Below are 12,245 nucleotides of genomic sequence, written 5' to 3' on the forward strand. Positions count from 1 at the left end.
CAGGCACTTTCCATACAATCTCTGATTTTAATGATTTCACATTTATATATGGGATTTCCCTGCCCAGTTCCAAACAGAGCCTACAATAGTTAGGTTATAGGATGAGGATGCAAGGCACATTGGCATACAGGATTCTTAAACTTTGTCATTGCAGAAACTACCATACTTGGTATCTTGAAAAGACTTCTCTTAAAATAAATAAAATAATTATCATGCCCATCATTCCCCTTCCTTCATCATGACTTTGTTACATGCAATATATGTCCAACTCTTAAAATACTTTTCATGTTTTCATCCCTTTGGGCAGGAGAGCTTACACGTACACAAATCAAATATCCTCCTCTTTTATATTTGCTTTACATAGTCCAGCGAAGTGTTATTCTGTTCCAGTCTGTGATTTATATCACATCCATTGCTGTTTTGGTTAGATTCAAAGTGCAGTATTATAACATTTTATTTTCTTACTAGCAAATAAAGGCCTTGCCTTGCAATCAAGGACTTTGATAGAACATGCAACCCAGCTAGCTTCCCAATCTCACCTGCTCTACTTCCCAACAGAGCCTAGTCTAGATAAAAGCATGTTTGATATGCATATTGTTGGTCAACTTTCTATTCAAACATTATTTCTAATTCTGGCTTTAATGACCTTTGACTCTCCTGCTCCCTGCTCCAACTTCTAATCATTTCTTCTCAGTCTCCCTTTCTTTTTTTCTCCTCTTTGATTGCCTCTGAAGCCATTGCAATAGCTTCAACCATCACCTCTATGCATCTCATCCTCATGTCCTCCCCTCTGGGCCTGAGCTGTCCTCTAGGTCCAGCACTGTAATCTTGGTAATCTTGGGCCTGAGATTCCACATGCCTGTTGATAGATGTTTCCACTGGGTATCCCTCCACTGACACACCTCAAAGGCAGCATTTTAATGTACTTAAATCCATATTCTTCCCGTAAAACTTGATCCTCTTTGTTGAGTCTCTGTCCCTATTATTGGCAACACAGTCCATCAAGACACCCAAGCTCAAAACATTGGGGTTATCTTTGACTCTTCTGCTGATGTGATGTTAGACATTGTAATACGTCCTTGGTTTCATCCTCACTGAATTAGTTCAGGGGCCCGAACACATAGTCTCTCGCAGGGCAGCTTCTTTCTTCCCTTGTGAAATGGATTCTCACATCGAATCTTTCTGTGACATATATTCTTATCCTTCTTTTTCACTATGCTCCTGGAGTTCTCTCAGTTCTCTGTGCTTCTCTCTTTTCTTCTAAACCCCTTCTAAAGGGAAGCATACAAGCCAGCACATCTGATTTTGTTATTTTACCTCATTGCCCTACTTTTTTCCTCTCATGCATCTTTTCTAGACGCAACATGTGCAGTGGAAAAAATATGATTTTTGGAATCAGTCTGAATACAGATGTGCTCTGTCACATCAATTTGCGCTCTACCATGTAGCTGCCTTATCTGCAAAGTAGACATAGTATATCATCTTCCTCGTGGGGCTGATGTGAGGGTATAATGATATAAGGAATGTGTTATTCAGGCTCTGCACACTCAGCAACTCTCATACTAATTCTTATTAGTGGATGGGAGCATAGGAGCCCAGTGCCCTGCTCTCCATCTCTTCTCTCGCAAAAGCTCTGGGCCATATTTATTGAGCATCTCTGGCAGGAGCTCATTATTCCCCTCACCTTCACCATCAGTGGTTGCTACTTTTTTACCAGAATTCATTTCAAACACAGCTGACTCAGTTCTGGAAAAGAAAGGCATTTTTACTCCTTCCCATTTTTTAAAATGAGGAAGCCAAAGCCCACAGAAGTTACATGGTATGCCCAAAGTGCATACTTAAAAGAGAGTTTTGGGAAATTGTCCTTGGGAAATATGTCCTTGGACATAATAATGTGTTTTTATATTAGCTCTCTGAGAAAGAGTTGATTTCCATTTTTCTGTTTGCAGTTTTCCATTTAGTTAATGATTAGGGTTTGAAGGTTGTCCTAAGAATGTGTGAGAAGAACTTCTACAGGGTCTACTCCATCATCCTTTTACCAGGCAGAACTAGTTCTATCCATTTCAGACTGATGGAAATAAATCCAATTTTAAAAGTGATCTAGATGGAACACTTACCAATTTCTTCTTGGATGGACCATTCCAGTGTTAAACTTTCCCTACTTTAAAGCCCTTTCAGAACAATTCTCCCTTGAATAAAGATGGAGGACAGATAACTTGCTGTATGGCCGAGTGATCATGTGCCAAACTAAGCTTTAGTGTCAGAACCGAATTCCAATTTCATCTTTGTCCTTTGCCACTTATGAGCTATGTAACCTTGAACAAGCTATTGAACATCTTTAAACCAGGAATTTTAATACCTACTCATAAGCTTACTCTGCACATTAAATTAGGTCATACATGTGAACTTTACAGTATCTGGCTGAGAGTCAGAGCTCAATAAATGGCAGTGAGTACATATTAAGCACATGCTCCTTCCAGGGAAGAGGTTTCATATTTACTACAGTCAGGGGAACTCAAAGCATGAGAAAAACAAAACAAACAAAATGAACATTGTTGAAAATGACAGCCAAACAGTTGTCTGCAGTGAGAACGTATAATTCTCTGAATAGTGATGACCACAGTTTCTCTCTTTTTATATTCCCTTCTCTTTTTGTTTCCAGGATGTAATATTGTCCTAATCTTTTCTCTGCCAAAGAATTTAAATGATTTGGAAAAATTGTACAGCATCTACTTCTCTGTCTCTCTGTCTCATTAAATCTTATTTACAAGAAAAAGGGGTTATTTTTGCAGGTGTCCCTTTTTGGTGGTCTTATTTACATAAAAATGATCTCCTGTCCGCTTCCCTTTTTTTTTCCCCAAATGAGGAGGACAAAGAAGATCTGAAATGCCAGCTGCAGTTCGTGAAGGAAGAAGCTGCTTTGATGAGAAAGAAAATGGCCAAGATTGATAAGGAAAAGGACAGATTCGAACATGAGCTCCAGAAGTACAGATCCTTTTATGGGGATCTGGACAGTCCTCTGCCTAAAGGAGAAGCCGGGGGGCCTCCCAGCACCAGAGAGGCTGAGCTCAAGCTGCGGCTGAGGCTGGTGGAGGAAGAAGCCAACATCCTGGGCAGAAAAATCGTCGAACTGGAGGTGGAGAACAGAGGCCTGAAGGCGGAACTGGACGACCTGAAGGGCGACGACTTTAACGGCTCGGCCAACCCCCTCCTGAGGGAGCAGAGCGAATCCCTGTCGGAGCTGCGGCAGCACCTGCAGCTGGTGGAAGACGAGACGGAGCTGCTGCGGAGGAACGTGGCCGACCTGGAGGAGCAGAACAAGCGCATCACGGCGGAGCTCAACAAGTACAAGTACAAGTCGGGCGGCCACGAGAGCGCGCGGCACCACGACAGCGCCAAGACCGAGGCCCTGCAGGAGGAGCTGAAGGCGGCTCGCCTGCAGATCAACGAGCTCAGCGGCAAGGTCATGCAGCTGCAGTACGAGAACCGCGTGCTCATGTCCAACATGCAGCGCTACGACCTGGCCTCGCACCTGGGCATCCGCGGCAGCCCCCGCGACAGCGACGCCGAGAGCGATGCGGGCAAGAAGGAGAGCGACGACGACTCGCGGCCGCCGCACCGCAAGCGCGAAGGGCCCATCGGCGGCGAAAGCGACTCGGAGGAGGTGCGCAACATCCGCTGCCTCACGCCCACCCGCTCCTTCTACCCGGCGCCCGGGCCGTGGCCCAAGAGCTTCTCTGACCGGCAGCAGATGAAGGACATCCGCTCGGAGGCCGAGCGCCTGGGCAAGACCATCGACCGGCTCATCGCCGACACCAGCACCATCATCACCGAGGCGCGCATCTACGTGGCCAACGGGGACCTGTTCGGACTGATGGACGAGGAGGACGATGGCAGCCGCATCCGCGAGCACGAGCTGCTGTACCGCATCAACGCGCAGATGAAGGCCTTCCGCAAGGAGCTGCAGACCTTCATCGACCGCCTCGAGGTGCCCAAGTCCGCGGACGACGCCGGCGCCGAGGAGCCCATATCCGTGAGTCAGGTACAGTTCTGCCTATTGCGAGCCACGGCGATGGCGAGGCTGGTCCGCGGAGCCGCGGTCCCTGGAGGGGGCGACTCCGCGCACCGACCTCCAAGCCCCGCTTTAGGGAAGTCCCAGCTCAGAGCCTCTCTGGGCTTGGAAGCCCCATGGCGCACTTGTTCTTTCACACTGTCCTTCTTCAGGCCTGAGGTTTTCGTAATCCAATCACTTAGTAACTGTTCTCCCTCTGTTTTGCTTAAAAGGGAAATTTACCCGCCTCCCCCTCTCCCCATCCCCCCACCCCCAGTTTTTGTGTAAAGATGAAAGGATTTCTAAAATATATTATTATTGAAGGTCGACATTTTCAATATTACTCTACTGATTCTAACAGACTGAGCTGCAAGAAGATTCCGAATAGAAATCTTCAATTACTGATAGGTGGTTTTCGAGCCGAGATTCAAAATAAGCTTAAAATATTTTCAAATCACTAAATGACCAGGATTGATGCATAACTCCTGGAAAGAATGTAGAAACCAGAGGTAAAGAGAGATGGTATTGTGTCTGGATCCCTACCAAGAGGAGCAAATAGGAGCCGTTGATGTACCTGCCACACATCGAAGTAACATGATCTTTATTTCTAGAGAAAATCACTGTCTGCTCTATAACGGAGAATCTCAGGACTGGGGAAGGAGTGTTATACCTTAGCTTTAAGGCAACACTAATTCAGAGAAATAGTAATAACTATTCCCGAACAGGGAAAACCAGCATTTTTCCTTCATCCTAATTGTAGAGGCACACCCGATGAGTTGGACTGATCTGCTCTAGCCAGGTATGGTGGCCAAAGACTGATGCATTTTGTCAGGGTTAAGCACGGAAGAGAGTTTAACAGGCAGTGCTACTCCTCTAGCAAGGCTGGTATCTTGTATCCATTGGAGAACCCACGGAAGAACAGCAGCATGCATGGCTTTTAAGACACGCAAGAGGGTTAAACTTAAAAATCAGTTTATACACAGAAGCATGATATTAGATTAACTGCCTGTTAGTCACAACTAGAAAAATTGCAACCCCATCGCTTATTTATCTTGCATGCCGCTTTGCTTTGCTATTTAAAAAAAAAAAAAACTTTTATAATAAAACTTGTTGAATTTCGAAATGTTAAAGATTTTTTTCCTCTATGTATTATATCACATAGTTGGTTTTTAATTTCCTAGTTTCAGATTTTTGAATACTTTGAGCATGTGGTTTTTCAATTATACTCTCAGGGTGAAGAGATAGAAATCAGAGTGAGAGAAAGTACTGTACATAATAGTAGGTTTTCAGACTTTGTAAATATATATAAGGGAGGGTTCTCTATCGTAAGTTGAATGAATGCTTAGATTAATTGATATAAACTTAAGTTTTAAAAATTATTATTAATGAATTCTTCTTTTTGTCTTTGCATTTACCTTCCCAGATGTTCCAGCCTATCATTTTACTTATTCTCATTCTTGTATTATTTTCATCACTTTCTTACACAACAATATTTAAACTTGTCTTCCTTTTTACACTGTTTTTTGTACTGTAAATCTTTCATCATTTACCATTCATTGTAGTATTTTCAGTTTGTTTGTTTTGTTCACCCTTCAAGACAAGAAGTAAAAGAAGTATAATTTCTGTAGTAACCAATGCTATAAAAACACTGAAGACTGCTTATTTCTTTAAAAAGACACATCTTACCACTACTAAATTCAATAAGAAGCCTGAGCATTAAATGTTTCAGGTAAGGGAGTAAGTATGACTTCTCTTTTTATAAATCATTTTAATTTTTACTTCTTTCTTTTACATCTTGATTTGCACTCTTCTTAAATCACTGTAAGAATGACTGTAAAAATTGCCTAGGTCTCTCAATTGTTTCTCAGTATTTGACTATTATGATAATTCAAAAGCTGGACATTCACAAGTTGGTCACATCTTAGAAAATATATAGATTTATAAAGTACTTTTGCTAGGTTGCATCAGACTAACAACATAATTTTGATAACCAGTAAATATCAATGAAAATTATGGTGAACAAATGAAATGTGACCATCATGGGAACTAAACTATTTATTGTGATACTGATGGTGTTCTGTCTAAAAAGATGTGTTTGGAAGCATGAGAGTGGATTAGGCCTTAGTTCATTAAGAAAGTAATTATCTTCATCCTACTAGATTTGATCAGCTTCAACCATTCCAACCAAACCAACCATTTCTGCATTTACCTGTTATACTTGGAGCCATATATTGCTAATCAAGTTTTTTGCCTGGAGTCCTGTCCTCTATAATAGGTTACCACACAGAACTGCTTCTGGAGCAGGAAATATGCTAGAAATACAGTATATTAAATATTTTGAGTAGGGAAAAGAATAGTCATTCTGTAGAATTTCATTAAATCACAGTCCAAAGCCAGTAGCATAGTTCCAGTGGGAGTTGCTCTCTAGACAAACTTACTTTGGTGAACCCCAACATTACCCTTTCTCCTCCTACCTAAAGTGGCCTGGATAGGTTTCCTGTACCCAAAAGGTCCTATTCTGTCCACCTCATTGGCAATTTACAGAGTGGAAAGCTGGACTGCACTACTGCCACCAAGATTCAGAAATACTAGCACTCGTTGACATCACAGATGTAGAAATACTTGCATGTTGGTTGGTGGATATGAAAATCTGTAGTAAAGTGAAGTATCTTGCCCTCAGCATAAAAAATAATATATGGAAAATCTTTGCTCTAATACAACATTTGGCACTGGCAACAGACTTTTGAGTCCTCATCCCCCAGCACGTCAGTTTCCCTTTGAGTATTAATTTAATAAAAAGAAAAACTACATAATAGTCTAAAATTTAGTTTATAATACCTGCTCTTAATCTCCATGGTTTTCAATTTAATTTTGGTTTTCATTTGGTTTTGTTTTGAGGGGAGGAGAGACTGGGAGTGAGGAGTGGTTGACCAGCAGTTCGAATCTGTCACTACATACTTGCAGCTTTTTGTCTTAGCGATTCAAATGGCTAGATAGAACTTCATGACAAGAACAAATGAAATAACATAAATGCTATACTTAATTATTCAAGTGTTACTTTTAAAAAATTTTCATCTCAGGAAAAGCAACCACTTTAAAAATCAAAATTTGTCTGTTAGATCCTTGGTCAACCCCTAGACCACCATCTCAGAGGAACCATTTTGGCAATGGAAGTGGAACTGAAGGTAAATGTTTGAGGCTGAAATTTATCTGAAATATTTATTGCCTTGGGAGCCAGATACAGCCAGCTAAGCAATGACTCTCAGCTACCTATGGAGCATTTGGTAGTTTATGGAGGTGTTGCCGGTTCCAGGTTCCAGTAACAATGACTGGAAGCTCATTGGCATTTAGAGGAAAGGGGTCAGAATTTCAAATAACTGTCCGGCCCAGATTCCTAACATTATCCCTGTGGGGAAGCAGGGCATGCAGTGCGCTTGTTCACCTCAGAAGGATCGTGGATATTCAGTACCCTGTGTGGCTTTAAGAAACTGGCTTTAGAATTGAAACTTTCTTTACCACAAGGAGAATCAAGAACTAAATATCTAGATCAGTGGTTTTCAACCTTAGCCACGCATCAGAATTCCTGGCATGCTTTTAGAGTTGAGACCCTACTTCACACTAATTGAAACTGAATGTGTGAGCCCAGGCATTTATATATATTTTTTTAAACTCCCAAGAACCAATTCTTCAGATGTTTGAATTATCAAAAATATGTAGATACAGCTTATACCAAGGTTATAGTAAACCCTGTGATAATAGCTGTATAGAATCATCAGTTGTCTAGGTTTTAGTAGACCTTAAAGTTCCAGGCATTCAGTGGATATCTGTATCCTCTCTAGGGCATTTCCACCTTTGTCATACGGCCTTTGCCACAAGTCCTCTAATGACAAAGCAGTTCTCTTTCCACACTGATGATAGTGTTAGAAAACTCCCCTTTCATTCATAAAGGTGTTTAAAGCAAGCAATATCAGAGAAGACGATAGGAATAATACATGACAGAAAGGAGAACTGAGGTCAATATTGTGTGTGTGCAGGGTCACACACACACTTGGAGATACAGACACACGTGAATGCTGAATTAAAGCCTCAAGATGATCTCACACACACACCCTAACAAACCACCACTTTGTCATTATACAGTCATCTCTGCCACAAAGCTTCCCCATGTGATCCACAGAGAGGATATGGTGTCCCAGCAAGAATGATGGATGCCAACTGATTCTACCCTCCAAACCCAGATGAGAAAGCATACACAAAGAGATGTGAGAATGGAGCAAAAAGATAGAGCATGGATCCTTTGTCTACTTAACAAACATTTTGAAGTGTCCCTATGTTAGGTATAGAGGAAATTGAGGTTCAGTTTCTACTTTTTCACAGCTTTCAATTGATTGATTGACCAGGACAGACATGTAAACAGCTAACTCTGACATGTACTCTTATTGAAGTGCAAAAAAAGGTTTGTGGTTGCAATTTATTGTTCATTCCATACCTGAGAGCATGTTAGATTTCCCTAAGAGAACACAATAAAATCCCCAGGCATTCTTGGATGGAATAATACCATAAATCAATGCAGGGGTGGTACATATACCTCAACAATATCTTGTGACCTGAACAAGAAAGGAGATGCTAACCAAGGGATGGCTGGGCTAACCAAGACACCAGCCTTGCCCTCAGATCTCTTGTGAGGAATTAAAGTCATCCTGGCAGCAAGGGTATTAATCTTACCTATGGCTTCCTAAGACATTGACTTTATAGAAGAATTTCATGACAATTTTGAACTCCATCCAGGCTCTTCATATATGCAACCCCCAGTAAGATAATGATGAGGGGAAACAGGACAGACTTGGAGGCTCTTTCCAACTGTGCTCTACCCACTGCATAGCCGGCTTCTCAGTTTGTGCCTGTGTGTATGCACACACCTCTACACACTGTGGTGTGCAATAGGAAATGCACCTAGTGTCAGAGAATTCAGACCTGCATCTATCTTAGGGGACTGCTGGGGGCCGGTAGTTGGAAGGTGGTCTCAGCAAACTGCCAGCAGGCACAAGGTGACCTTGTCCCTTGCCTTCTTCTCCCTGGAACTTCAGGCTGTTCTATGAGCACCAAGGATCTAGGGTGCATCTCTCCCTTACACCACAGGGCATAGTCATGGGAAGAAAAGTTAACAAAGATGGCACCCAAGACCTCAGAAAGAGAGTCCCCAATATCTCCTTCCCCTCCCCTTTGATCCTGTTCCTTGCATTGTCTTTGTTGTATAAAGCTAGCCCTAAAAGAGGAACACCCAGGCTTCTTTGTTCATGAAGAAAACAAAATCCTCCAATTATTGAGCCAAGGAATCTTCTCATGTTTGTACCTTTGTATCTGTGCTATTTAAACATCACGCTGAAAATAAGTTCAAACAAACAAAAAATTCCTTTGTGTGCACATTCTTAGGTGTAGGAAGGAGTGTCTGGTAATTTGGCCTAGATTTAAGAAAAAAAAGAATTCAATTGGCTACTTTTAAGCAGAACAGGCTCAAACTCATAAAACAAGGGAAAATTCAATGCTCAGCCTGGAATGTGTATTGGCTTGCATTCTCCAGCCTTCATTTCAATCTGTGTGGTAGAGTGGGATACGGTTATTTCATCAGCTGCCAATGAAGTTTGGAATGTCAATTTGGTAGCTAAGCCTTAACTCTAAATATTCATGCGGTGTTGGTGGCTATATTATTATAGAACCACAGCCCACTTTCCTCTGGTAGAGTCATGCTTTGGGTGAGATGCCCTAATTCAATATAAGGATTGAAGAGAAAGTGGTAGAGGATAATATCAGATAGTGGGAAAAGTTGACAGCACTTTTAGGAACGACTTTCAAGTAGAGTGCTGTTATAATCTCGCTTGATCAGAGAATAGGAGCAGCAAAGGCAACAATTGCCTGTTAAAAAGAAGGAAAAATCTCCACCTTACACTTCCCACTGTCAAACCAGGCTGTGATGTCTCAAAGAACCTCGTCTTATCTTATGACTCAGGTGGTTATGTTTACTAAGCTTAAATGTATTGACATTTCTTGATTATTCAATTTCATTGTTACAGTTATAAAAGGTTTTTTTAGTTCATAGTTATCTGAGTTTTCCTACAGCTAAATCAAATACCATGAAAATCCAACATCTGAAAATAAAATTGTAAGATTTTATAAATGCATAAAATTTACTATAAGAGTATATAATCAGTGGTGGTTAGCAGTTTTTCAGCCTTTCAAAAAATATTCATGTAACTGTTTGGACTTGTGGATGAGAATGCTTCTTTGTATGTTGTCTAAACCAAAATTTCTGTTTAGGGTATTTCAAGTTCAGTTCATAATATTTTGCTTTTGTTTTGATTCTTTTTCTTTTAAATTATCAGAACATTTTTAGGCAGATTAGGTAAATAATTTAAAAGTTTTATCTTGTACCAAGATAGATATTAAATAAACAGTATGTTGGAGGATTGCACTAATTGAAAAACTAGAGCCTTTCAGAAACGTTTAGAAGAGTTACTCATTTCACAAAATGGGAAGGGACCCTGAAGTATTCAGGAATGATACGACTATTTCAGGAGCTTTGTTATACTGCCGACTCCAAAGATGGAACTCTGGAAATCATTGATTCTGAAAAAGTGTGCTTTACATGTTTATTTTCTGTAGTCTCTTCTGAGTGTTTTGAGTTGAGCTGCTTATAAAATCTGTGTTAACAAGCAAGAGGCATAAGTGATCATCGAAGGCTGACAAACATTTGTTCCTTTCTGAGATTGTTCAACATAATGTACCTGTGAAGGCAGCAAGTCAGCTGTTTGAGTTCATGTTGAAAGTTCCTGCCTTAACCAATGTGTTTGAAAATTTAAAGAGTCTGAGGGGCAGAGAGAAGCTCATCAGTTTGTCCACTTGCCTCAAATGGCTTAGTAAGGAAAGAGAATTTAAGAGCTTTTTAAAAAAAATACCTTATAGTGTCTTTTATTTGTTAATGTCAGAAAACTGAGTTTAGCATCTAGTTTGTAATTCCCTTTCTTTTTCATGAACATGTGCAATTTTTGTACAATCCATTCCCTTTGTCATTCCCTCTGTATTATTAACTCCTGGACAGATAAAACAGACTTAGACTATTTAAATAGACATCCTATGTGTCAGCCTAGATCAGTCGTTTAGAACTTTGAAGGGGGGAGGGGATGGTGGTTAACATAATGAGTCAGCAAAATTAATTTATTCTGGATTTTGGAACCTGAGCTCCTTTACCTGAAAGGAAATGTGTATCTGCAGAGGCACCAGAACCACCGTATGGAAGGTCTTAGCATTATTCTACCTGCTGAGACTCCATGTAGTGGAAAAAGCCCCAGGAAAGCAGCCGGAGGAGGTAGTTGAAGGAAAATGAGGATCCCCCAGCAATGGACCTTCAAATCTTGGAGTGAGAAAGCTCTCCAGGAAGTGAAACTCATGCCTCTGGTCACACTTGTCACTTTCGAGGGAATGTGATTTATTCCCAAGTAGCTATTTGTTTGAAGTACTCATATTTGTGGAAAGTAGATGGATTAAAAATAGTAGGGTAGATGCAAAATACTTGGAAAAGAAAGAATGAAGGAATCTTACTGTGCAAAATACTTCAGTGGCAACGACAACAAAAGAATATAGTGTAAGGGCCAAGCATAGGCGTCAAGGCATTGTTAGAGTCTCTGTGGGCTTGACTAAGAGATCTTGGTGTAGAGAGTGGGTCCAGCTGTCTCTGCAGAAGTCCTCTGATTGGAGTGGATCCAAGACTACACTGAAGTGTGGCTGTGGGCCTCCCTTCCTGGACCCTCATCTCCAGATCCTTTACCGTAGGCTTCTCACATCATGATGCCACATTTCTTTGCACCTGGGCACCAAGACCTCTCACATTAGCCCCTCAAAATCTAGCACCACTCATACAGTTCCTCTTTTTGATCTTCCGTCTCTCTCCTTGCTCCACGGCCCACGAATGAAAAAGACTACTTTCCCCGGGCTCCGATCAAAGCTTACCTATATTGACTGTTCCTTCCAGCCCTTTTGTGTGTTAGCTGTTCCTTTTTTTCTTTTAGATGGGTTTGTAATCACAGCAATTGAGTTATCTAAACTTCAATTGGTTCCTCTTTAGAGTTTCTAGTTCCTTGTTACAGTGCTCTGCACTTCTATCAATCATCTTTCTTACTCCTTTAGCGTTTTTGTTACC

At 41.1% G+C, this 12,245-nt stretch overlaps 2 protein-coding genes across 4 annotated transcripts in view; both read left to right on the plus strand.

Moving 5' to 3' along the window:
- Nucleotides 1–5,605, plus strand: part of MTCL3 (MTCL family member 3) — a 53,888-nt gene extending 48,283 nt beyond the window's left edge. The window contains exons 6-7 of one of the 2 annotated variants that reach the window (XM_082474549.1): nucleotides 2,867–4,042; nucleotides 5,475–5,605. In XM_082474549.1, coding sequence (XP_082330675.1) covers nucleotides 2,867–4,042; nucleotides 5,475–5,585 — 1,287 coding nt within the window. In that variant the 3' untranslated portion in view covers nucleotides 5,586–5,605. The remainder of the gene's footprint in view (nucleotides 1–2,866; nucleotides 4,043–5,474) is intronic. The other variant, XM_082474550.1, reaches the window with a different exon arrangement.
- The window catches only part of KIAA0408, a 35,545-nt gene continuing 27,215 nt past the window's right edge, over nucleotides 3,916–12,245 (plus strand). Inside the window, exon 1 of one of the 2 annotated variants that reach the window (XM_082474651.1) lies at nucleotides 3,916–4,042. The gene's annotated coding sequence lies outside the window, so the exon portion shown is untranslated. Of the gene's footprint in view, nucleotides 4,043–5,654; nucleotides 5,781–12,245 lie in introns of those variants that run through there. The other variant, XM_082474648.1, reaches the window with a different exon arrangement.

The sequence above is a fragment of the Balaenoptera physalus genome (genome assembly GCF_965194825.1).
Source record: "Balaenoptera physalus genome assembly, chromosome: 9".
Taxonomy (NCBI): domain Eukaryota; kingdom Metazoa; phylum Chordata; class Mammalia; order Artiodactyla; family Balaenopteridae; genus Balaenoptera; species Balaenoptera physalus.